Source organism: Cryptomeria japonica, chromosome 3 (genome assembly GCF_030272615.1).
Source record: "Cryptomeria japonica chromosome 3, Sugi_1.0, whole genome shotgun sequence".
In the NCBI taxonomy this organism is placed as follows: domain Eukaryota; kingdom Viridiplantae; phylum Streptophyta; class Pinopsida; order Cupressales; family Cupressaceae; genus Cryptomeria; species Cryptomeria japonica.
The window spans coordinates 596,845,957-596,872,961 of record NC_081407.1 but is presented as its reverse complement, the minus strand read 5'-3'; the positions used below and the strand labels follow the sequence as shown (position 1 = coordinate 596,872,961).

Here is a 27,005-nt window from a genome sequence, read left to right as displayed (position 1 = left end):
CTCAGCTCAGTGGCTATTTTTGGCAGTATTATTTTGGCAAGATCCTGTATTCACTCAGATGACTATTTTTAGCAGTTTAGTTCAGAGCCCCAACTCACTTCAGTTTTGGTGATTTCCAGCGCTTCAGTCTCCGACTCAATTTGGCAATAACCAGTATTTGAGAAGAAGGTATTTTTAATATATTAATACCTTAGGCATGAGGTATTAATATTTGATTATTTTATGGATGGACGACTTAGGAAGGGAGAAAATATTAATTTTATCCTAAGTCTATTTGGGCGAAATTTGCATATGACTTCAAGGGGGTCGTCATGGTGTTAATAATTAAATTATAACTCAAGGCAAGTGGGGTGATTTTCTAAGTATATTACCTTAGTAATATTTTTTATTTGGAAGTCATAGTTGGGTGCCCACTTTACACTTTATTTTATGACACATTAATTAAAAGGGGCGATTTTGGGTGAATGTGAATTGGGCGAACTTGTGCAAGGAAATGAAATGAAATGCAATGCCAAATGTGGATGAAATGGAATGGCATTTGGTTTGGGCGTATTTGGAGTGCATTTGAATTTGAATTTGGTTGGCAAAAAGTTAAAAATAAGTGACTTGGGACAATTTACACTTTTATGCTGTCGGATTGACTCCAGACAATCTTCGAGGGTGAATACCTCCTAGGGCTCTTGACAAACTTCGAGTGTGAGACATCACTCCTAGCTGTGATTGGATCTTCTGAATGTGGTTCGATTTTAGTGTGCATTTTCAAATTTTCAGTGTGGCGTGGATTTCAGTGTTGCTAGTTTTTGGTGTGGCTGTAGCTCGTTTTAGTTTGTAACTCTCAATTCGTGTGTCAGATCATTTTGGGTAGTGGCTCGTTTTCTTCCTATGCCATAGGCGATCAAGTTTGTAAGTTTGTAGAGCTTAATGTTGAGTATTTAATTTTTAAATGCAAATCGTACTTCTTTCTTAGTCGTACTACGTTGGGCTGCCTGGGAATGCGTGCATAAATTCATTTGGGGGTTTTGGGTGTAGTTTGTTGGTTCTAATCTCATCGTCTGTCTTGTATCTCTCATTTGCATCCGTTTGGGGGTCATTTCGTTGAGTGTGAATAGAGTTATGAGCATTTTTGTGAGTTTCTAGTCTGTTGGTTTGTGTGTTTCCAGCACTTGGGTTGCATATCAAAATCTGAAAAATTGTTAGTTTGGAGTGTTTCCTTGTGTGGAGTTGGTTTTAGAGTGTGTGAGTTGTTTGGAGTGTGTTTAGAGATAATTTGTGTGTGTGGGGAGTGATTTAGAAGTGTTTGTGAGGATTTTAATGTTGCTGGTCTGTATTTCCAACCTAATGTTCATTCAAATCAGATTTAGTTTTTTTGGAGTTGAAGCTGGTTTTCAGGGGTGTGAGTCTATGGGTGTGGTGTGAAGAGTCTTGGTAATAAGTTGCAGCTATTAGTTTGGGTTTTGGCATTTGAATATCCATGATGAATCATATTGTAATGCTTGTTAGTAGTACTAACAACAATTTATTTGAACTCTCTTAGTCCCACTGCATAAGTGGAAAAGGCTGGCCTTGCCGCCTAGTTTGGACAATGATTCTAGTAATTTTGTAATCCATGTTTGCATTGTAGAGCTGATTAGTGGTACTAGCAGCTATATACTTGGATTGTTGTTCTTTGGCCCTTTGCATAAGTGGAAGAGGTTGGTGTGTCGCCTTCTTATCTACTATAATTCTGTCCTCCCGCTGAATAAGCGGTTGAGTTGATTATAATCTCATTTTCAGTCCTCCCGGTGAATAAGCGGTGGAGTTGATTGCCATTTCATTTCTAGTCCTCCCGTTGCATGAGCAGTAGAGTGATTGTTCTTCAGTTGCTTGCATTCACCTTGGTTGGTTTACTGCCAAGTGATTTTTAATATTCTCCATATCCTGCTGAAAAATGGAAAGGGCTGGCTTGCCGCCCAAGCATTGTATTATTTCCAGTTATTTGAAGCTAACGATCCCCTCAACACCGTATGCTCTCACCTTCCCATATTGGGCACTTGGTGATCAGAAAGTGGAAGGGTTACACTTTCAGCATTATTGTATCTTGATTTCCTAACCTTAACAGGTTCTTGTTGTGATTGTAACTCGAAATAAATTGAAAAAATTGTGGGGATATTACAGTGGTCATTAGCTTTTTTAGTTTTCATAGGAAGACATTTCCCTTGTATTCCTCTCCAATTACTTTTCATAACCCAAAGTCTTTTCACCCTAGTTCTCTCTTATAACTGATTGTTCTTTTTGAGTCCCACTAACCTATATTAGTTACTAATTAACAGTAAAATTACTTTTTATTTCATCTGAAGTAATATAAAATGTATTCTTTTAAAAAAGACGATAGAAAAATTCAATATCAGGTGGAAGGATCATGCAAAAAGAGAGTTGTAACTTGACAGAATTTAGATTATTTAGAATAGCCAATAAACACTCATTAGTACAATATTGAGCACAGTGTGAGGAAGTAGAAAATCAAACACTCTCTTGGGAGTGCAAATTTGCAAGGTAATTGTGGAATTTAATATACTCCTGTAATTTTCCCAACATACCCAACACACTCTTGGAATGCAAATTTGCAAGGTAATAGTGGACTACAATATTCTCCTTAAGTTATTTTGGAGTTTTTGTTAGAATAGTCAATATAATGGTCACAAATGTAAAGCATATGTGCTCATAAAAGTATATTGACAGAAAATAAATGCACAACATTAAAAAATAACATTGTGCTCAATGAAAATCAACAATGACGGAAGATTCAGTAATTAACTCTGTTATTAATGATTATTTGAGAATTGGTTAGCCATCTTCTCACTCTATTTTGATTAATAAATGAGAATCAACCATGGATCATCCATCCAGCTAAACAAAAACAAAAAAATAACAATGTAGCTCCAACTAGCAAAGAGTACACTCAGGTTAGCAATACACTAACTAATTACATATAAAATCTCCAACTGTCTTAATCAACTCATCCATTCTATGCATAGTGAACCATTATTATTGTCCATGAACCAAAGGTTTCTGATGCAATTTTCCCATCATTCCATTAGGCTTTTGTATCCTGTCATATTATTCATACATGTCTGGTATGGCTTACCCAGCCACGGTAGCCAGCAAACCCCTTCAAAAAGATCAAAAATAATTGATGAAACACAAAGCTCAATCTTAAACTCCCAGATTTTCCAGGATCCATGATTCTAGCATTACACTTGCCAATAGCCAGTCTTTCAAAATCTTAATATTTCATCATCCAACTCAAGTTGTGTTAAATCCTATGATGCCAAATTCACCCAGAACCCTGATTGAACCCAAACCAGTCTGAACGCCAAATTTGAATGGAATGTTGAAGTTTCTAACCCTTGTGTGTAGCATTCAATGAAAGGAAATTAAAAGGAAAGTTATCAATGTACAATGTCACACCCAATTGTCCCTACCTTTCCAACTACAGCAGCACTGTGTCCACATGTTTTCTTCAAAGAAATATTCCCTTATCATTTGTTATTCTCTGTTTACTTTAGTTATGCATGTATGATGTTTGTTTTTTAAAGTTGTAAAGTTTTGAGTGAAAAAGAAATCCAGTTAAGGGACTTTGGGAAGGTTGAAATCATTCAGTATTAAGAGGTTTGTCCCTGCCACTTTTCAGGAGAACCTCAGACACCAAAAGAAGTCATTTTGTTACTGATGGAGGAAAGAAATTAGTGGAAAAATGAAGTGTGGCATTCCCTTTGGAATGTTACTGGTCATTGAAAACCGGAAATCATTAGGCAATCTTGTGAGTTAAGGTTTACACATATAGCTGAAACAACAAAATGTTTGTGACGGCTTCCTCTCTCTTAAAAATGTGTAAGAAGAATTCCATTGAATTGCCTGTTTCATTCCACCTAACCCTTGAATAGGATGGAATTTCTATATAACCATTAACATCCTATCGAAATGTATTGGTTATATGCAAGTCTATTCTTGAGCAAGTCAATTTTTCACTGTCCAATCAACCAGTTAAATAAGATATGTGCAATTAAAAAAATGCTATAAATACCTTTCTAAGAGACCTAGAGAGGGGCCTCTACCTTCACCATATTGTTGGAATAAGTATTTCACTATGTCACCTGTCAAAAATCAGACCAACCACAGCATAGGATTACTATATAATACTGTTACAGTAAAATCAATGCTATATTTTGTGCAATTTTAATACTTTTCTTCTGTCAGAACAACTTTGTTTCAACACAAGACAAAACCTTACATTTTCTAAATCATTACCCTATAGAAAAAAATCTTTCAAATACGCCTGCACCAAAAACTATCATTGTTGAGCATATGAATACATAGACAGGAAGATAATTGTATATAACTTATTTCACACCCAAAATATAAACACACACACTTGATTGTTAATGCCTTGTAAGATAAACATATGTGTATATATGTGTGTGTGTATTTATATATGTATATATGCATGTGTCTTTTTATATGTATATATACACGTGTGAGTGTGTCTATATCTACATATGTATATATGTGCACACACACACACACACACATATATATATATAGAGAGAGAGAGAAAGAGTCATCAGTTCTAGAGGATAGAATTATAATGCATAAAAACAAGGACAACAGATAATACAACATCATAGAAATCAGACCAGAATCTAGCCAAAGACTTAAGGAGTATACCACTTTCATAAAGAGAAACACCCGTATTTGGATCCACAAGATATGGGAACCTGCAAAAATTCATTTGTATTAAACTGTTTGTGGCATCATAGACTCCATAGCAGATAAATTTTGAATTTTCATGTTTGTGTGAGAACAAGCAGAAAAAGTCAGGGTTCTTTTGCTAACATTAAATAATTAGGTCTTTTGAAGATTAAAGATTCTGCTCCTTAACGCTGATAGAAAACTTTCAAAACAAGATTTTATCCATTTTATATGTTTCTTTAGAAAGTATATGTTTTATCTCAACAAGAAAAGAAGTAAAACGTACTGTTCCTTGCCACCAGAACTTCTGACCAGGTCCCGATGCATCAAAGAGCCTTTGGGACAAGGGTAGACCTACATATATTCAAATTGTAAAAGAAAAAGAAAATTCAGAAGTGATAAATTGAAACAAATAAGACTGATTATCAAAATAGAAGTAGAACACACAAAATAATACCACTCAATTATCAACATTGTTCAACTAGATGAAAATTATATACAATGGCCAAAAGAAGAACCCAGGCAGGATTGAAAACATTCTGAAATGGTCAGACTAAATGACAAGCTAGGAGCCTAATAGGAATATCTTCCGTGGTAAAATAAAGTACACATTTTTATAATGTATTAATTGTCAACAAAGTTAAACAAAAAAAATACTCCTAAGGAAGCCTGCAGTGTTGCACAGAGAACGAACTCAGCTGAAAGACTACACATAGGCCTTGCATATCTATTAATACTTCCACAGTGAAATAATGTTTTGGATGTAAAGATAAAATACTAGCATATTATTTATGAAATAAGAAACTTCTAACTTAATTTTTTTTCTAAGTTTACACAAAAAGTACAGAGGGAAATCCCAATTCTATATTTGCTTGTTTAGGAATTTGACAGGCACGTAGGTACATAGGTTCCATAGGACCATTTAATAAACTGACTAACCATTTCTACTCTTAAACCAATCAAAACCAGAAAAACATAGATGTATTAATCTTGATAAATCTGGATACTTTGAGGAATATTCGTAACACCTACCCCATGAATATGCTGATGCAGATACTTTGCAAAATTGTAGAGAATCGTTGTACTACTCAAATTTGACTTTGGAAAATTTCATAGTGAATGGACTCACAAGCTGGTCCTGAGTGAGGCAATACTGGAGCTCTATCTCATCATTTTGCAACTTCTGTTTGATAAAGTGCATGAACCTCAAATTTACTTGGATCTTCATGCATAAGTGGATCTTCACCATCCTCAGAGCACTTTGCTTTGCGTTGAACAAATTTGTCAGCTAACCTTATGGTATATCCATATCATTCTAGATTTTGCAAGCCAAATTGATTTTGATTGCTCAAGCATCAACATTCCTGTGAATGCATCAAATGATGGTGTAGTGAATGAACTACCCATAGTCAATCAATGGGTTTGGAAACTCGAAACAAAGGCCGCATACTCTGATGGAAGCTTGTCCAACAAATTGTAAACCAATTGTGCATCCTTCTTGTCAATGCCACAATCCTTGAGTTTTTCTCTTAACTCATTTGCTTTAGTTACATAGTCTTGGATTGTATCAAAACTCTTAGGATCCGAATTTGTGAGATCATTGTCAAGCTTATAGCACCTAATCTCATCAGCTTGGCCATACAATTGACCAAGTTTTTCCCAAGCATCTTTAACTGTCTTACACTTATCAATGTGAAAGATAAGATCATCTGATACATAATTCCTCAAAGTTCCAAGAACCATAGTAGTTTTAGTTCACCATTCCATTTGAGCATTTGGATTAGCCTTAGAATCTAATGGTGCATCAATAGTGGCATCAATGTAATGAGTTAGTCCTTTTTCCTTTAATTTACTCCAAGCATGTATTTTCCAAGATGCATAGTTATGTAGAGTTAGAAATGGAATTTAGGAGAACCCATAACTAAACATGAAAGAGCACAAGGGGAGAGAGAGAGAGAGAGAGAGAGAGAGAGAGAGAGAGAGAGAGAGAGGCACAATCACACTAGACATGCTCCCAAATCCACTCAATCGAAGAACCCCCCCCCCCCTCGAAAAAAAACAAAGATGATTTGGCACTTTTACTTAGTGCATGTACAAAAGGCCACTTGCGAACCAAGGCAAAAGCGGACTTCTAATTTCAATATTTACAACTAACTAAAGTAGGCTATAGCAGACTCAAATTACTGATGCAAAAGACCTAACTGAGATCTAAGCATTACATATGCCAAAATAGACCTAAAAAGATCAAGTTCTAAAAGAAATATTTCTACTCACAATGATGAAAAACTGATAGCACCAAAGCAAAGTGGATGAAAAAATTATGCACTTTCAAAAAAACAGCACCTGAAAAGGAGGTCATATGAGCATGAACAGAGCTCCAAAAGTTGCAGAAATGAGGATTGGACAAGTACAATTGTAAAAAGCTCAATTTTTTGGAAAATTTGTCCACCAAAATCAGAAAATAACCACACCACTGTGGAGTACATGAAAAATTAGCCCAAATCAAAAAAAAAATTGCACTTAAAAAGGCCTCAAAATGACCAAGCTGTGAGCCTTCAAACTTGGACTCCAAATCTAAAAATCTCAACGGAGAGGCATCTGAATTTTTTTTTTAAATGTTGATAGAGTGCTAACGTCAACAAAACACTAGCTTAAATTTGATGGTCAAATGGCTATCATGGCAAAAAATACCCGCTATGCAGATGCTGACGTGATTGCTAGCTAGGTGTATGGAAAAGTCTGACTGGGCAATGTACAGTTTGTGGCCAAAGGGCAATTTGTCTGCCATGTGGCAAATATCATTGGATGTGACTTGTCTTAGTCACTGGCATGGCAGAAATCGCACCATGTGTCGTCTTTAATTGCGCTGCTTTGATGACAAGGACAATTCTTGCTATGTGGGAAGAGTACCATGGGTCAATGGCCAATGATCAATTGCCGAGAGTGAGTAGACAAAGTTGGGAGAACAAAGAGCCAAGGGTCTGAATACCATCAAAATCTAGAAAGAGATGTCAGGGGTTAACCATGAAACACAAAACAAGTCCGTGAACACCGGAGAGAGCTGAAATAGGCTGCAATAACAGTCAATGCTCAATTCATCGCTGCCCCGACCTAGCACAGATACACTGCCTCCAATATCAAATATGAAATTGTCAAACCAATGAACAAGCAAGTTGTGCACTCCAAAAGCCAATAAGAAATCACCAAACCAATGTTTGAGACAAGATCGACCAAGAGAACAATCTGATAGGAATGTGCTTTCCACACAGGCCATGGTCTGCTAAAACATCAACCTGCCTTGACACCCCGCAAATCAGCCAAGAAGGTGAAAGTACAGGCTGCCTAATGCAGATCCATGAGCTCGGCAATGGAATCTATTGAAGATAGATCTTCTAGTCATATAATGCATTGGGCAAGGATCAACGCCAATGTAATCTAAGTGACCATGTTCGAATTCGAATTCGAGTTCAGCAACCATAAATTTTGGCATTGAATTTGACTTATACAATTTTATTTTATTTTTTAATATAAGTAATATATCCAATAAATTACCAAATAGTTTAAGATTGCAAAATAGATTTGAAATCATTATAAAAAGAAGTCACATTTATAAAATATAAACCATAAGAAACATGTGAAATCATGATTACGGAGATGTTTTTTGTCAAAAAGATGCAATCAAAAGTCGAAACTTTAGAACTTAAAAAAGGCTATAAGTCATCAAGAGTGCGAAGATGTCTTTTAGTCAAAAAAGTACAATCAAAAGTCAAGATTATAGAACTTCAAAAAATTTCCAAGTCATCAAGAGCACATGGCTGAGTTGTTGTAGCATCATCATCAGTGTCACTACCCAATTCATCATCCAAAAAGTCGGGCTCATCTACAACTCCAACTGCTGTCTTCTAAAATTTGTTGTTGTGAAGAAGATGAGGGGTCATTTGCTGATTTGTTCATGAAAAAGTTTAGATTGTTGCAAATGTAGACAAGATCTCCCAACTTTTTGGACAGCAACTTGTTCCTCTTTTTGGAATGGATGTGGTCAAAGCAACTCCAATTCCTCTCACAAGCTGATGAACTTGCTCCTTGACTCAAAATTTGAATGGTAAAGCATTGTGGTTCAGGAGTTTGTGCTCCATAGTTCATCCACCATCTATAGGCAGATACCTCAGCTCGTATCATATCATCTTGGGGTGTGTTGTGACCTTTTCACACATCGCCCCATTGCATATGGGGACCCCCTCTTTTTTGCCAGTAGTCTTAGGTTTCGGGCAATCTAGCTGCAGTCAAGTGTCTCGTTAGGTCAGATTGGAGTCATCATAGCTCTCGATGCTTAAGTAATGGATAGAGGTCAAGATAATAACCAAGGATGTTTCACAGTGCAACCGTTAAGTCGAGTAAAGGTTAGTCTTAGGTGTGATGAACAATCAAGTGAGAGAGTGGGCACCCTTAGGTTAGAGGGTAGAAGCGAGGATCAATCAAGAGGTGATGATCAATCAATTGAGATGAAGTGCTTGATGAAGATGATTCAAGGTCCAAGCGATGATGAAAAGAAAGAATACACCAAGTCAACCCTACGAACAAGTTATTGAACACTTGGTGAAATCGATAAGTGATGAGATCAAAGTGAGTTATCCATGACTCACCAAAATCCATGACCTTGAAGGTCTTGATGATGATGTTAAATGGAAGTGGCAATGATTGATTTTACCCCTATAAATCCTCCAAGTTTGCAAGCAAAAGCACTAAAATGATCAACTTAGACAAACGATCAAGCAACTCAAAGTGCAAGTCATTGAATTTATCCTTTAGTCACGAAAATCCACAACTCATGGAAATCCATGACCCATGGAAATCCACGACCTTGCCAAATCCACGACCTAGTGATGTCGACTACAACTAGTCATTGAATGCAAGAAATTCACGGTTGGGAGTTGTTGAAGGTGTTGATCGAGTGAGTTGCATCATCCTCAATTGTTGATGAGAAATCTTGAATGAAGATCAAATTGAGGTGGAGGTCACACTCGCAAAAGTTTATCCTTGAGTTTCCAAAATCCACAACTTGTGGAGGTCCAAGGCTTGAAGAACTTTGAAGGAAATGATGAGTGAGAGTGATGCTATCCTAATGCCTTGATGAACAATAATGAACATGCCTTGAAGTGAATTGAATGAAAGATCTTGATGTTGAAGGTGAGTGACGACAATCAATCAATGACTTGAGTGCATCCATGACTTGAGTTCATCCATAACTTGAGTACATCCACGACTTGAGTTCATCCATGACTTGAGTACTTCCATGACTTGCTAAAATAAATGCCTCAAGCATGAAGATGACAAGGTTGATCCATGAAGTGAAGGTGAAACAATGAACTTACTCAATCCTTGACTTAGAGTGAATTTAATGAAGATCAAAAACATGATGAAGGCGAAATAATTGAATAAGGGTTGAAGTGTACAAGCTTGAACGATGATTATGACTATCCTCCACTTGCAAAAATCCACGACTTGGAGGTGGAAGTGAGCAAAAAAATCCTCGAGTTTGTGAAATCCACGACTTGATAAAGGTGAAACAATGAACTTACTCAATCCTTGACTTAGAGTGAATTGAATGAAGATCAACAACATGATGAAGGCGAAATAATTGAATTAAGTGTTGAAGTGTGCAAGCTTGAACGATGATTATGACTATCCTCCACTTGCAAAAATCCACGACTTGGAGGTGGAAGTGAGCAAGAAAATCCTTGAGTTCACAAAATCCACGACTTGATAAAGGTAAGTGCAACATCATGATATTTGATCAAGTAAATGACTACGTGTGATGAAGAAGTGAAGTGATCAAAGCAACCATGACTTGGAGAGGCAAGTGAATTATCCTTGGGTGATGAAAATCCATGACCTAACAAAATTCACACCCTCAAGAAATCCACGATGCGACCAAGGGTTAGGTGGCAATGAGTAGTGCAAAGGCAAGTAAGTCGGCATTTGAAAAATAAGCGTTTTAATTCAAATTTGAAATAAAGGAAACAAGTTGGCCTGTATTGGAAGTTGAAACATTGCAAACAATTAAATGTGAAGAGTTGGCCTTTCATAGGGAGTCGAATCACCAAGGGTCACACCTATTGGATGGAGTGCTTATATATGATGGATTGAACATCTCATTTGCTCAACCATCCCAGCAATTTCCTTCATAAACAAAAGTGATTTTTCCATTTTCAATCAGCAGTGACTTTCCTCCATCAAACAGCGATTTTTCATCAGCATAAGGGAGACTTTGAGCAGGGATTTCCTTCAGCATTCAAGCAATTTTCGTTCTCCAAGCAAGACTTATCCTCCAATCAGCAATCAGCAGGCCTGAAGCATTAATGTGAGGGCGAATTCCATATCAAGCAGCAATTTTTATCAACATCACAAGAAGAATTCAGCTAACTGATTTCAATAATCAGCATCCAATCGAAATCCAAGCAACATTCAAGGCAATTTTGAGCATCAGCATTATTTAATTATCAGGCAGGGCTTACAAAGGTCTGATTTTTGTGATTTTGAAGCATTTTATTAAAAATCAGGCCTAACTGTAGGTAGGTGCAGGCTCAAATCAGTGTTGTAGGGTTTTGAATTGTAAAATTCCTTCATGATCATTCATTTTCAAGCCCTTAAATTGATGAATTCTGCTCTTAACTCACTGTTCTTGCATTTACATGATCATTTTTTTTATAGTAAATATCAGTCAAAGAGGGTTAGGGTTTGAGTTTGAACCTAGAATTATAGCAATTCATTAGATTGTATGTTGATTTTCCAAGTTTTTCAAGGGTGAATTACTCTCTTTGCTAATAATTTCAAGCCTTTGCACTTTAATATCCTCTCAAAACCCTAAGACGACTCTCACAAGTGAAAGATGGCAGCCCCAAAGACCAGAGGAGTTTCAAGGAAAACTCTCATCAAGGAAGATTCAAAGGGAGTGCTACCAGAGTCGAGGATCACTATAGGCTAAAGTTGGAGATAGCAACCTAGGCAAGTTCGACATGAAGAAATTCGAAGAACCATTCTACAAGAAAAGACCTTTTGGAGTATCAAAGAAGATGATCAAGAATGGAATTGTGCAAGCAGCTGGTTTTGCTCCAAGTATCCAATGCAATGAGCTGATAGTGGAGTGTGCCAAACACTACAATGCCTACACCAAACAGATAGTGGCACCTAATGGCAAAGTCCTAGCATATCTATTGGAGGTTGCCATCAATGAAGCATTCAACATACCTAATCATAAGAACATGATATACAAAAACAAGGAGCACAGATGATCTATGATAACGACTTGGAGAAGTGCTTGGGCATCATCAACAAATACTAAATATCAAAGGCTAGGTCTCATCCCTCAATGCCTAACAAACTTCACCGAGTGGACTTCAAGAAGGAATATGATGACTTGATCACCTTGCTCAACCGAATAATGGGAAGCCCTCAAACCTCTTACTTTAAGACTTGGATGTTTTACTATGTGGAAGCAGTCACAGCATATGAAGAGATGGTCAATTGGGTAAGGATCATAAGAAAAAACATTAATCAGCAGTTGAGGAGGCTAGAGCACACCGAGCAGTTCTACATGAGTTCCTATTAATGCATGGTAGCTTCGGTAAGATAAATGATTGAATGAGAGATAAATGAAATCTCTCATTCAATCATTTATCCTATCGATAAACCATCAAGAAAACTTCAAGCTATTTCATTTGATAATCCTTCCTCATTTATATATCAAATATACTTAGTCGATCAATATCGATAATCATGTTATAGCATGGCATATCGGTGATCACCGATGGCTATCGGGTTAACCATGTATAGCGATTTACATTGGATTTGTTCCTAGCGATAAACAAATAATGATTATCAAGTTTCTTTCGGGTGGCAAAGTATGCACCGCTTGGCATATATAACCTTTAGTCAGTGATCGATGTCGGTTAACTTAGACACCGATTCACATTGGTTAATATGCCACGCAAACATCGTTTGGCATACATTGTGAATACCGATTGGCATATACACTAAGTTACGTGGACCCCGATTAGTATCGGGCTGGTAATTAAAGAAACACCGGTTGATAATATATATCAAAGGGTGTGATTAAGTAGTGTCTTGATTGGTCACGTCCATAAGACATGACCGGTCAAGGCACTGCTTGATCCTCCTCTCTTGAATATATATATCATTTGATATTTGTGAAGAGGATATTGAAATCAATAAATATTCCTCTCACCTACCAAACAAAGAAGATAGTCAGAATTATAATAGAGATGGATAATACATAGATATAGAGAATATAAATTAGAATACATCTTGCATATTGAATTGAAAATTGAACAACGTTTACATGGTATCAGAGCTATAGTTAAATCGAACCTGAGGCTGTTCAATTTTACGTAAAATTCAAATCAAACATATATTCAACATCACAATTCTCTCAATGGCTAGTGCTATCAGATTTGAAGACAGACTCGGAGGAGGTGATGACTTCTCAGCATGGAAATTCAGAATTCAAATGATTCTAAAAGAAAATAAAGTCAAATCATTTGTAAAGACTAAAACTGCAAAACCTGACACTGAACTTGACAAAGCAATTTGGAGAGAAGGAAATGATAAGGCTATTAAAATCATAGTTGATGGGGTAAGAAACAATATCATGCCCATCATAAGGAAACATGAAACAACCTTCAACATGTTCAAAGCACTTGAAGACGCTTTTGAGATATCTAATGGCAGTAGAACCTTGGCTTTAAAAAGAGAAATAAATCACATAGCCATGATAAAAGGAGAATTAGTCAATGCCTACTTCATGCGAATATTTGCCCTAAGGGATGAACTGGCAACCCTTGGATATGAGATCCAAAGCAAAGAATTAACCCTCATTGCTCTATATAGGTTGCCTAGCATATGGGAAACATTCATCCAAGGCATCAGTGCAAGGGATGAATTCCCAAAATTTGATAGGCTAAAGGTTGACTGTCTCCAAGAGGAATCAAGGCAAAATAAGAAAGGGATCAAACAAAAGAATATAGATGAAGATCTTCAAGTTCTAAATATGAACTCAAACAAGAAAAGCAAGCAAAAGCAATTCAGGAAGAGAAAAAGTCATCACGGCAAGAACACCTTCAAGAAGGATCTTTCTCAGATTCAGTGTTACAGATGTGACAAATTTGGGCACTATGTTGCCAAATGTCCAGAAAGAGCTAAGCAAGCCACATTTGCCAAAACAAGAAAATCTAAAAGGGAAGAGGACTCCGAGAAGTATGTACTCTATTCAGCACTCACAAACCAAGCATCAAACAAAGTGAACTCTTGGGTGATCGACAGTGGCTCATCCAGACACATTACAGGATTCAGAGAAGTACTAGACTCCATGAAAGAGGAGAATGATGAGGAAGTAACTATCGGAGATGACTGTACACATCCAGTCAAAGGAGTTGGAACCTGCACCATCAAACTAAAGTCGGGTGTATCATTACAACTTAGAGGAGTACTATATGTTCCAGGCATCAAGAGAAATCTAGTCTCAATATCAACACTGAAGGACAATGGATACAGAGTAACCTTCATGGACAACAAAGTATTCGCTTGGCCAAAGAACTCATCCATCAAGAAAGCTAAAACAATTGGTCAAAGACAAGGCTACTTGTATGAGTTATGCACAGAGCCCAACTTAGCCCTAGTTCATGAAACTACAGATGCAAATGAAATCTGGCATAGAAGACTAGGCCACCTAAATTTTAGAGCTTTATCATCAATGGGAAACCTTGTCACAAGTCTACCTAAGGTAAAGCAATATCATTCAGGGGCATGCACAAGATGTGCCCTAGGTAAAAATACTAAGGGTGTTTTTTAGAATAGTACTAGGAAAACAAGTAAAATTTTAGAGTTAGTTCATTCTGATGTATGTGGACCTATGTCCGTACTTTCATTGGGGGAATTTTTGTATTATGTAATATTTGTTGATGACTACTCTAGGAAAACTTGGATCTACTTTCTGAAATATAAAGAATCAGAAGAGATCCTTAATAGATTTAAAGAATTCAAATCACTAACAGAGAACTACACAGGAAATAAAATTAAAACCCTAAGAACTGATAATGGGGGGGAATACACATCAGAATTATTTAAAGAGTTTTGTAAAAATTTAGGGATTAAGAGGGAGTTAACAATACCTTATAACCCTCAACAAAATGGGATAGCTGAAAGGAAAAATAGGACAATCGTTGAAGCTGCCAAAGCTATGATTCTTGATCAGAATCTAAATATCAATCTTTGGGCAGAAGCAACTAGCATTGTTTTATATATTCAAAACAAATGTCCCCACTCTCATCTTGAAGATAAGACCCCTGAGGAAGTCTTTACTAAATCAAAACCTGATATTAGCCACCTTAGGATATTTGGATGCCCTGTCTATATTCATGTACCTAAGGAGAAAAGATTAAAATTAGAGCCTTCTGAAAAAAGGGGAATCTTTGTAGGATATAGTGAAACCTCCAAAGCTTACAGGATCTATATACCTGATCAAAAGAATATTGAACTAAGCAGGGATGTGATCTTTGAAGAAGACTTAGCATTCAAAAGAGCCCAAAGCTCTCTAGACCCTGAAGTCTATATCCCCACCCCTAGCATAGATAGAGATCCTACTCCTGAGCTTCATAGGGAGAATCCTGAGGAAACTATAAGTGAAACTCAAAGTCCACCTAGAGAAAACCTCAAGAAAAGACCACTATGGGCCACCAAGACTGTAGCAAAAGCTCAGAAGTTTGTTGCTCCTTCAGGGACATTCAAGGAAAGCAAAAGGCCTAACAAATTCACTAGCTATGTTGCCCTTATGAATGATCTCTCTAAAGCTGAACCAAACAATGTATCAGAGGCTCTTGAACATCAAGTATGGAAGGATGCCATGTCTGAAGAGTATCAATCTATTATGAAAAATGATGTTTGGGAGATTGTTCCTAGGCCAACTAAGAAATTTGTCGTTTCATCTAAATGGCTTTTTAAGATCAAACATGCTGTAGACGGTAGTATTGAAAAACACAAGGCTAGATTTGTAGCTAGAGGTTTCTCACAAAAGGAAGGAATAGATTCTGAAGAAATTTTTGCACCTGTTGCCAGATATACATCAGTAAGAGCTGTATTAGCCATTGCAGCAGCAAAGGGGTGGAAGGTACACCAGATGGATGTTAAGACAGCATTTCTAAATGGTGAGATCTTAGAAGAAGTCTACCTAGAGCAACCTGAAGGGTTTGAAATTTATAATGCAGAGTAGACTCAAGAAAGCTCTCTATGGCCTTAAACAGGCTCCCAGGGCCTAGTATGAAACAATTGACACCTATCTCTCAGGACTAGGCTTCTCTAAAAATGATGCAGATCCTAATCTCTACTACAAAAGAAATAAAGGTGATATGCTAATGTTGATTTTATATGTTGATGACTTATTAATCACAGGAAATAATCATCTTATAGATCAATGCAAGAAAGATCTATCCAAAGAATTTGATATGAAGGACTTAGGACTCCTTCATTACTTCCTAGAATGTCCCCATTTTGCGAGCATCAGAGTTTGTAAGAATTAGCTTATCATTTGACCCTCGTAGGCTAACAATTATTGATAGAGGGCCTCGTGTGGCAGTTACTTGGTGATTAGAGACATTACTCTTCAGCTGGATTCAAGTTTTGGCCTTTGCACAGGTTTTTTTGACTCAGATTGGCACACTTACTATTTATAGTAAGTCACTATTTAGGGTTTCTATTTTTAGACAGGCATCCAATCACATGGAGAACAGGGAGAGTCGACTCCTGGCTCAGACGGCTTAGCAATCAGACAAGTACATCAAGAGATATTAAAGTTTAAGTGACTTAAGTGATTTATTTAATATTTTAATATTATTATAAAGTTCTAAAGTAACTTTATAATAATAAAGTCACTTAAATATAATAAAGTGCGTTAAGTGAATAATTTAATGTGGGAATAAATCTTTTATCCTACATTGGCCAGGAAGGTGTTTGAGCTCTCTTAAGGAAAGAATAAAAAGAAAGGCAAGAGTTCATTCTCGGCATCCAGTTGATGAATAGTATTTTGATTGATTTTTATTGTGGAGCCTAGGGCTTTCGCAATTTTCTTCTTTGATCATAGGAAACGGAAACTTCCTATTGATAGCAATTTTGAAGGTGTGAAATAACACCTGAATTATTGCAGTTGTGGGAAAGAATACTTCAGTTCTTTCATTTGTGCAAATTGGTGGATTTTTCTTCAAGGGTTTGAAGTTTATTGTTGAAGAACATTTATAGTTGGTTGTGAATCATCCTTCTTTGGCACATGGAGTTATATCATTCTTGTTGGGAGAGATTATCAACAAATTATTCAAGGTTTTAAAAGCAGATTGCAAGTTTCTTCATCCACTGCTACAGTACTCGCGTGAATAGTACCCGCGTGAATAGTGCCACGCTACAGTAACTCGTGAATAGTGAAACGCTACAGTGATGCGTGAATAGTAAAATCGCTACAGTATATTGCATCTTAGTTGAGTCTACTCAAGGGTTCTTCAAGGGTTTTAATTGCTACTCATTTCCAGATTAGTTGCTGCTGTCATGACATTGAAATTTGGGCAGAATTTATAATTGTTGGAGGCCGTACTATAGCAGCAGCAGCCACACATGTTGCTTCACAATTTACATGGTATTTGAGTTGCTACATTACCCACAACGTAGGCGCTTCATTGGATCAGGTTCTCTTGCATTTAATTTCAGTATTTAATAGACATTCGAAGTTGGTTGTATGCTGCCATTGTATTCAGACCTGGGTATTTTGTTACATATCATATTCAGCTGTCAGCCAAGAGTCTTGGCCCGTTCATATCTGTGGTAATTGGGACATCAATAAAAAGGAGTTGCATATGATATATTTGTAGTATTTATTTCAGTTTGCAAGATAACTGTTTGTCTTAATGTCCCTAGCTGAAAGTCAACATTTCATAATAGGAATTGCATGGCAAATGTTCGATAAAATGCTTATGGTTGTAGCTCTCATTTCCATACTCTAGTTTGCAGCATATGTTATTTGCACTTTCTTTATTCCTTGGTGAAACATCATTGAAAACTCAAGCAAAACCCAAACACTGAAAACATTGAAAAATCAAACAAAGGCAGAAAATTGTGGTTGGTTAGAGTCCACCAGGTGTGGGTTCTTACAGATTGGAAGTATGGCAGAATTCTGACAACATTATACTAAACCAAGGAAAGTATACCTTGGATATTTTGAAGAGATTCAGAATGCTAAACTGTAGGCCCATGACCTCTCCTATGGAAACCAATTTACATAAACTTAAGGAAGCAGCAGCAAAGTCACAATCCACTGACTCTACTCAATACAGACAGATGATTGGGTCCCTGATGTACCTGGTGAATACAAGGCCAAATATCTGTTATGCAGTCAATGCCTTAAGTCAGTTCATGTGTGAACCTAAGGAGATACACCTGGTTGCAGTAAAGCACATCATGAGATACCTACAAGGTACCCTAAACCTTGGTCTCAAATATGAGAAAGTTGATATAGACCTACATGGATTTACAGATTCAGATTGGGCTGGAAGTGTAACTAACAGAAAAAGCAGTTCAGGGTGTTGCTTCAGTCTAGGTTTAGCCGTGATATCTTGGATCAGCAGGAAGGAGTCCTCTGTAGCTCAAAGCTCCACCGAGGCAAAATACATTGCAACTTCTATTGCTGCTCGAGAGGCAGTATGGCTTAGGAAGTTGCTTGTGGGGTTATTTAGAGAACCTATGAAACCCACTATTATACATTGTGACAATTAGAGCTGCATAAAACTTTCAGTTAATCTAGTGTTCCATGACAGATCCAAGCATATTGAGATCCCATACCACTATGTGCGAGATATAGTAGATAGAAATTTGATTCAATTAGAATATGTTTGTACAGGAGATCAAACGGCAGATATTCTGACCAAACCTCTTTCCAGAGTGAAGGTTGATCACTTCAGAAAAGGATTAGGTATGATAGAAAGGTAATTTGCTTTGTAATCTGTATTTACATATCAATAAGATGTTTAATGTAAACTTCTTTGTCATGACAGGACATTTTGTATTTTATCCCCTGGGTTCATATCTAAGAGGTGATGATCTCCCAAGATAATGAATACTTGTATGGAGACATTATAAGGTGACGATCTTATAATGTCCAAACCAATTATCATGTTGGATCTCTGGTGTGTCATGGATGAGCCATGATTGTGTTGTGGTAAAACATTTATATGAGATGTTAGTGCACCTACCACAACTTGGATAAAGATGAGAATTGAATATTTTCTCATATGATTATCCTTAAGTATTGTGTGCTTAGACAATACTGATATCACATGCTAAGGTGATATCCTATCATCACAAGATTGATGTGATAGACATTTTGTATCACGTGTTTAGGTGATACTTCATATCATGTGATTAGGTGATATGATTTCCTAGAAAGTTGGATTGTGTAAAGAATGCTAACTATCATTTGAATTGCGATGCTTGATACACTGTTCTCATTTATCTTACCTAGTGTTGTGACCATTTCACACATCGCCCCGTTAGAATGGGGACCCCCTCTCTTTCGCTTTTGTTTTGCTTGTTCTTCTCTCTGCTTTTAGGGTTTTGAGTGAGTGAGTTGTCTATCTGGGCTAGGGCTAAACCTTAGGGGTTTCTTTTGGGTGTTATTCAAGCTGAGTCCAGTCAAATTTTGAAAGTTATTAAGTGTCCTCTCGAAGAGTTGAGACGATTGAGGTAAGGTAAGCCTTTCGGGGGAGTCAAGTAGGTCTTAGGTTAGGTTTAATCAGGATTTTTTAGGGTAAAATCCAATTTTGACTAAGTGTTAGCATTTTGAAGGTGAAAACTGCGTGTTCTTGCCTAGGTAAGTTTTGATCAAATTTTGGAAGTAAGATGATGCCTTAAACGGAGAAATCGCTCCTAACCCTTGCTGAGGGCTCAGGGCGAAATTTATCCTGAGTGCAATTTCTCGTTTTTGATGGGCTTGCTAACTGGTTCCTAACCTCGAAAATGACCTGACTCTGCCTTGTGAAGTGATTGGAGACTTAAATTTTATATAGTTTAGCCAGAAAGGGTAAAATCGCTCCTGACCCTTGCTGAGGGTCCAGGGCGAAAATGTTATTTAAGGCATTTTTGTCACTGACTTTTCTAATTTGTTTTGTGCAGGGTCTCTAGGAGGGATGATTGGACGTGGTTTGATGCTTTTGAAGATATTAAGGCATGAAAAATGATGAATTTTGAAGGCTAAGGGAAAAATCACTCCTGACCCTTGCTGAGGGCCCAGGGCGAAATTTTGATTTCCCTCATCTTGTAGTGAAAAAGGAATCAAGTGTTGGACATGAATGGAAAATGAATGACTTTCTCCACCTGCCTGAAGGAGTTTTAACTTAAAAATGATGAAGGATCTTGTTGGAATCATCGAAATCGCTCTTGACCCTTGCTAAGGGCCCAAGGCGAAAAAGCTTACTGGAATCATTCCTGGCCTTATTTGGTCGGTTTGAGATGTCAAAGGCATGGTGGAGGATGAAGCGAACATGATAAAGTATCCAGACTCGATTAAAGATGATGAGATGAAGGAGTTTTGCCCAGGAAAGGTAAAATCGCTCCTGACCCTCAGAGAGGGTCCAAAGCGATTTTCTTTGTGTGCACATTTTTCGACCTTTCTTGGACATGAATTTGTATTCACAACATGAAACAAGATGACATCTTCCTTAGCAAAGAAATTTTGAGATGAAAAGTGAAGTATTTTGGTCCAGATAGCAAAAATCGCTCCTGACCCTCAGAGAGGGTCCAGAGCAAAATTTTCAAATGTGTAATTTTCTTGCAAGGACAAAGCAATTTTATGATTGAAATAAATGAGGAAGGGTGTGTTTTGCCCGTTGAAGATAATTTGGAGGGCTAACAAAAGATGGATAAGCTTGAATTTGCAAAATCGCTCCTGACCCTCAGTGAGGGCCCAGGGCGAAAAATCTAATATTGAGCCTTTCTCTCCAAGTTTGGACAAATCTAAGCCAAGGCATGAGTTTGGAATAATGTTTAATTTGCCTTGAAGTGAAAAGGGATTGTTAAGAGTAAGGATTTTGAAGGCAATTACAAAAATCGCTCCTGACCCTCAGAGAGGGCCCAGAGCGATTTTTCATGATTCTCTCCTTTGTTTGTGGAATTAAGACAAAATCTTGCTTAGACAGGAGGAGAACGCGATATTCTACACCTTGAAGGTAATTTGAAGTTGAAGTGATCAAGAATTTGTGCGAAAAGACTCAAAGTTGCTCCTGACCCTCACTGAAGGCCCAGGGCAAAATTTACAAAACCAACAACTTCCCTTCAAGATTGCGCTAAGGCAAGGTTGTGCTAAGGTGGAAGGGTCCTCCAAAATGTGATGAACAAGGATTTACCTCCAAAACTTGATGATCCTAGTCTAAATTGCAAAAGTCGCTCCTGACCCTCACTGGAGGCCCAGAGCGAAAATCTTTGGAGCACCTATTTTGCCTTACAAAACAAATTAAACATGTATGGAATGGATGAAGGAGATCATCGCTTACCCCACAAGGAGAATTGACAATTAAAAGATGAAGGATTTTGAGCAAAATTGGGAAAATCGCTCCTAGCCCTTGCTGAGGGTCCAGGGCGAAATTCCTCCAAAAGACATTTTTGCCTTCAAGATTTTCGATGAATTTACTCAATTGTGCAAGGAAATTGATCTTGGAAATAACGATGAGGGTTCAACAATCAAATTTAGGTGGATTATAAGCCTAAAATGGAAAATCGCTCCTGACCCTTGGAGAGGGTCCAGGGCGAAATCTACATTTCCACCTATTTTCCTCATGCAAAATATCAAAATTTGAAGTGCAACACCTTAACTGGATATCGATTTACCTTCCAAGAGATTTTGGAGTCAAGATGCGAAGTTTTCAAGGCTAAAATTGCAAAATTGCTCCTGACCCTCAGAGAGGGTCCAGGGCGAAATCATCATGAAATTTCATTAAGCCTTGTTTTAAAAAATTAATATCCTCCAAATTGCATTAGATCGCCAAAATTGCTAATTTTGAGGCATTTGAAAAAATTAAAATTAAATTGGCATTTAATAAAAGACATTTTGGCATTTAATAAATTAATTTTAAGCCTTAAAAATCGAACTTCTATCTTGGAGGCATTTAAAATTAATTTTTTATTAAATCAAAATTAAATATGGAGTGCTTAAGGTCTTATATTTATTTATTTTGCCAAGTCAGCCCCTCCTTTTTGGAATTTTATTTATTTTTTAACCTCTTTTTGCCAAGTCGGCCTAGAGGGAGCAAAGGGGTGAGCGCTCTATTATTGGAGGTGTTTGTTCACAATTCAAATCATTCAATCATTGCTTCAAGTGCGAATTTGGAAGGCTGATTAAAGGTGCGAAATCTGGTTTGATTGGAGCGATTTTCTTTCAAGTGTTGGAGGCTAGAAGGAGGTGGAGTTGATTCTTGTGAAGGCTAAAGGAGGCGCATTTTATTCAAGGGAGAGCTTTGATCTACATTTTGCCTAGCGAAATTCACCTATTTTTGCATCATTTCTTAGAATTAGTACTCAAGAGGAGGTAAGGCGAAATCATCTTGACACCATTGTTGAAGATTTGAATTTTGAACTTTGTTTTGAAAATTCTAAGTTTGGCGTAGTTAATTAGGAAATGATAACTCAAGATTTATCATGAAGTTTCCTAATTAAAATCTTAAATCTTCCTTTCTACCCTATATTTCTATGCTTCAAGATATATTACTAATTATGAAATGTTGTGTAGGTGTCAAGATGGCGACTCCAAAGGCAGGAGCATCTACTAGTCGTCCAGCTCTCATGAAGGAAGATCAGAAGAACGAAGAATTGGAGACCAGGATCGTGTCCAAATGGAACAATATCGGAGATACCAACTTGGGAAACTTCAGTGTGAAGAAGTTTCGAGAGGTCCCCTACATTGGCAAGCCATCACCTGTCACAAAGAGGATAATTGAAAGTGGCATCATCAAGGCGGCCGGTTTCCCTCCAGCAGTCGAGTGTCATGAGCTGATGATCGAGTGTGCCTGCCATTATGACTCACAATCGAGATCGATCGTATCCAAGGAAGGAAACACTTTGGCTTACCTTTCAGAGGAGGCTATAAGTGAGTCTCTCCATCTTCCAGAGCATAAAGATATGATTTACAAAAGTTTAGAAGGAGCCAAGTCAATGTATGAGGATGATCCCGACACTTGCCTGAATCTCATCAATAAGAATTGGTTGCTCAAAAGTCATCCTCGCCTGAGCAAGATTCCCAACACACCACATAGGATCGACTTCCAGGAGGAGTACAGAGATTTGATAACTTTGCTCAATCGAGTTACAGGGGCTCCTCAGACCTTCTACTTCGAAAAGTGGATGTTCTACTTCATCCAAGTGATAGTCCAAGGAAAAGGAACGATTCATTGGGCTAGAATTATTAGCCATTGTCTGGATGTGCAATTGAGAAGGCTAAGACCTACTAAATCATTCCACATGAGCTCATATGTCATATATGGCCTGATCCGGAGTTTCGAATATGCTGGGCTACCTCACAGAGGAGTGATCGGAAGAGGACCCCAAGAGGTGAGAGTTTGTGACTCTTATGTTCATTTGCATCATCCTCCTAGAGGTGACTACAAGTTAGTCAATGACACCTTCACGATGAACATCACTAGGATATTGCAAGGTGGGATTCATAATCGACTATCTCTGGATGCAAAAGAACTTGTGAAGAAGTATGGTGCATGGTTCATCCAGTTTCAAAAGTTTACATATATCAGAATTCATGGGTGTCCTTCACCTCCCTACATGTTGTTGAGGTATCCGACAAACAGGATAGTGCTACTTGAGGTGACTAGACAGTTGGCAGCTTATGCAAAGGCATCCAAACACAAGCATGGACATGGAGTTCCCGTGCCCATCATATTGGGGAATTCAGTTGAGGTATGTCCTATTACTCAAGCCTTGGAGGATGCAGAGAAGGAATTGGCTTTATATTCATTCACATTCTTTGCCTCGAGGGAGAATTTTGATCCTCATGGTTATATGGAGGAGACAGTTGGTAAGAAGTACAAACACGAATTTCAGGTAGAGGACTTTTGGATGAATCTCTCAAGTGATTTAGAGGTTAAAAGAAAGATGCATTCCAGGCTACCCTTAGATCTTATCAGGAAATGCAAAGTTTATAGGGTAGCTGATCAAGCACAGGATAGCGGTAGACATCTCCAGTCATCTTATGACAGAGAAGACAAAGCAGTGAAGATAGATTGGAATGAACCTGAGGTTTTGGACTTGAGAGCTTTGATGGCTCCAGTTTTGTCATGTACTTGCAGATGGGTGGATCTACAACTTCAGAAGCTAAGAGAGCAGAACATACCAATGACTTTTACTTTGGAGGAAAGACCAGAAGAAGGAGGAGAGAGCGTAAGTGAAGACAATTCTCATCCTAGAGGCGCAAAGAGGAAAGAAAGACCTGAGAAAAGAGAACCCTCCAAGAAGAAGCAAGAGGCCAATCGAGATCGCTCATCAGGCACATCTTCTTGACATGGAAAGAAGGCAAGTCAAGCTGAAGGACAAGAGAAGACGGTGCCTGAGGTTGATGAATCTATGGAGTCCATGGTACAAAATGATAAGCCTGAAAAGGGGCAGACACCTCAGCATTCATCAAGTCAATCTCCCCAAGTTGATGAGCTACATGAAGAGAAGAATGATGATGAAGCGACATCTCCTCTCCGAGAAGATGAACCATTGCCTAAAGAAATACAAGAGAGACAAGATCTGCCATTCCGGATTGGTTAAAGGAGAGACTGACAAGGGTGATTGTGATTGAGGATGAAAAAGATGTAATTGACTTAGAGAGCCTTATAGGAAATTCTCAAGAAGTAACGGAGAAGAAGAAGGCCACTAAGATGTCCAAGGTGATCAGAGATGAGACAGGATCCAGGAAATTCCAGATAGCTACACCAGTAGTGGACAAGTATGAAGGTGACATTCTTGCAGAAGAGTATGATGTAGAAACATTTGAGCTTGGTCCGCTCACTACTGAACAGGCAATGGATGAGGCAACCGATTCATTTGAAGCACTTAAGGGCAAACTTAAAGAAGAAATGGAAAAGAATAGGAAGCTTGAAAGAGAGGTCGGTGCTTAGAGAGGTTACTTTAGCCATCTCAATCAGCCCTTGGGACGTCAGGATCCAGCAGTATCTCCTGTGCAAGCACTTCCCCTTGAATCAATTGGCGAGGCAGAAAGAGTCAAGAGCTTGATTCAGCTTATGAGCTCTTGGATTGACAAATCCAACACGGTAGATGTTGAATTTACAACAAGAATGATGAAAACAATCCACCGAGCTATCCAGGTCCTTGAGATCGTCCACAATCTAATGATAACTGTAGCCGCTTTTGCTCACACTAGAGATGTTATCATTCCTGTTCTGCAAGTAATCAGGCAAACACCAAGGAAGATCCTAGCACAAGAAAAGATAATGGATGGAGGAGCTCATAACCTACTTCAGTGGTCAACTCTACTCCAGATGAAAGAGGTTCTTTTCGAGGACATCAACACCAAATGCAATCAAGTTGAAGGCGTCATCCATCCAATTCAGGATAAGGTGTTTGAAGTGTTGTGTACCATTCTTGGCAGACGGATTGAAGTTGAGATGGATGTAGACCTCCAAGAGTTGGAAGAGAGAGTCAAGGTCATCTTTTGCAAAGATGACAATGTCATCACAGATGAGCAACGGGATCTAATGTTCACTACTATGCTCCTGATTGAGAAGATCAAAGAACTCGAACCTAGATGGGAAGCTGCCCTTCTCACTGCCTTTGATCAAGTTATCCAATTGGAGGAATGCATGAAGAATCTTCCTGAGATTCCCATTGCTGAAGTTGAAGGAATTGTGTCCAGATTCGTTGCATATGCTAAGAAAGAACATTGGAAAGGGAACAAGGTTCTAGAAGAAAGGTTGTTATAGAATGATGTGGCATCTTAATTATCATTGGTCTATGTTTCCTCGACTTTTGTGCCAATTAAATATTTGGCTATGCATTTAATAATGTTCATCTAAAAAGGGAAGTTTTTGTAACAAACCCTAATTAGGGTTTAGGTGTCAGAATCTCAGCCATTGATCTTCTTTTGATCTGGGCCGTTCATTGTAATTGAGGATGCTATTTATACCCTCACTCATTTTCATTTTGTCATTAGAAATTAGATATGAAGGAGATAGATAATAGTTAGAGCTTTGGAGAGAAGAAAGTTATTTTGTAGCAAGATTGAGTAGTGAAGAAAGAATTTCGAACAATTGTTGTCTATTTTGGCTTTGAGATCAATAAAATATTGAAGTTATGGTGTTTTATTGCAATTCTTGTGGCTATTTTCATGGTTGTTTACTTTCTTGAATCATTCTCAGTCGAAGTAGTATTTAAGTTCGAAGGACTAAGTGTTGCGCTTGATCTTTGGTGAGATTCACGTTCCAAACCACTAGCCTCTTACTGATTGTAAGGACGCCTTGTGTGGTCAACTAGAGATATTGAGATTGCTTGAACCTTCAATCATTATTGAACTATTGATATGTATCTTTATGGTAGTATCTATAATTCTTGATGATTTGAAAGTCACTAATCACCTTAGAAGATCGCATCAATTTCAGTGAAGTTGTAATTCCTTGGCAATACTGAAATTGGTAGAATCTTACCAAGTCTAGCCTACATTGAGTCACTCTTAGGATTAGATTAGAATTCATCTCTTGCAAACCCTATCTTTTGATCTTTTTTTTGAGAATTTGTTAGTATTAGGAAAATTCCTGTTCCTGCAGTCAAGTAAGAGTAACACAGACCAGCTTTCAAAGTGCGTAAGACCCCTTGAAGAAACAGCATTCACAACGACCACTGGTGCTTATCCACACGTAGAGATCCTACAGCGAAGAACCTTGAAGTCACCCTGATTGATCCTTTTTGCGATATCTTCAGCATTCAGAGGCTTTATTCAAGAGAGGATAAGGTACCCTTGGGTATTTTATTCTGTGTTTGATAGTGTACAAAATACACGTTAACACCTAGCTAAGAGGGAGTGTTAATGCATGGTAGCTTCGGTAAAATAAATGATTGAATGAGAGATAAATGAAGTCTCTCATTCAATCATTTATCCTATCAATAAACCATCAAGAAAACTTCAAGCTATTTCATTTGATAATCCTTCCTCATTTATATATCAAATA

At 37.7% G+C, this 27,005-nt stretch overlaps 1 protein-coding gene across 1 annotated transcript in view; it reads right to left on the bottom strand.

Annotated features, from left to right (window-relative positions):
• LOC131035728 (uncharacterized) overlaps positions 1 to 27,005 on the bottom strand; it is a 201,031-nt gene that overhangs the window by 43,401 nt on the left and 130,625 nt on the right. Inside the window, exons 5-7 of the mRNA XM_057967466.2 lie at positions 5,015 to 5,082; positions 4,705 to 4,754; positions 4,064 to 4,133 (exon numbers count right to left, since the gene is read on the bottom strand). Coding sequence (XP_057823449.2) covers positions 4,064 to 4,133; positions 4,705 to 4,754; positions 5,015 to 5,082 — 188 coding nt within the window. The remainder of the gene's footprint in view (positions 1 to 4,063; positions 4,134 to 4,704; positions 4,755 to 5,014; positions 5,083 to 27,005) is intronic.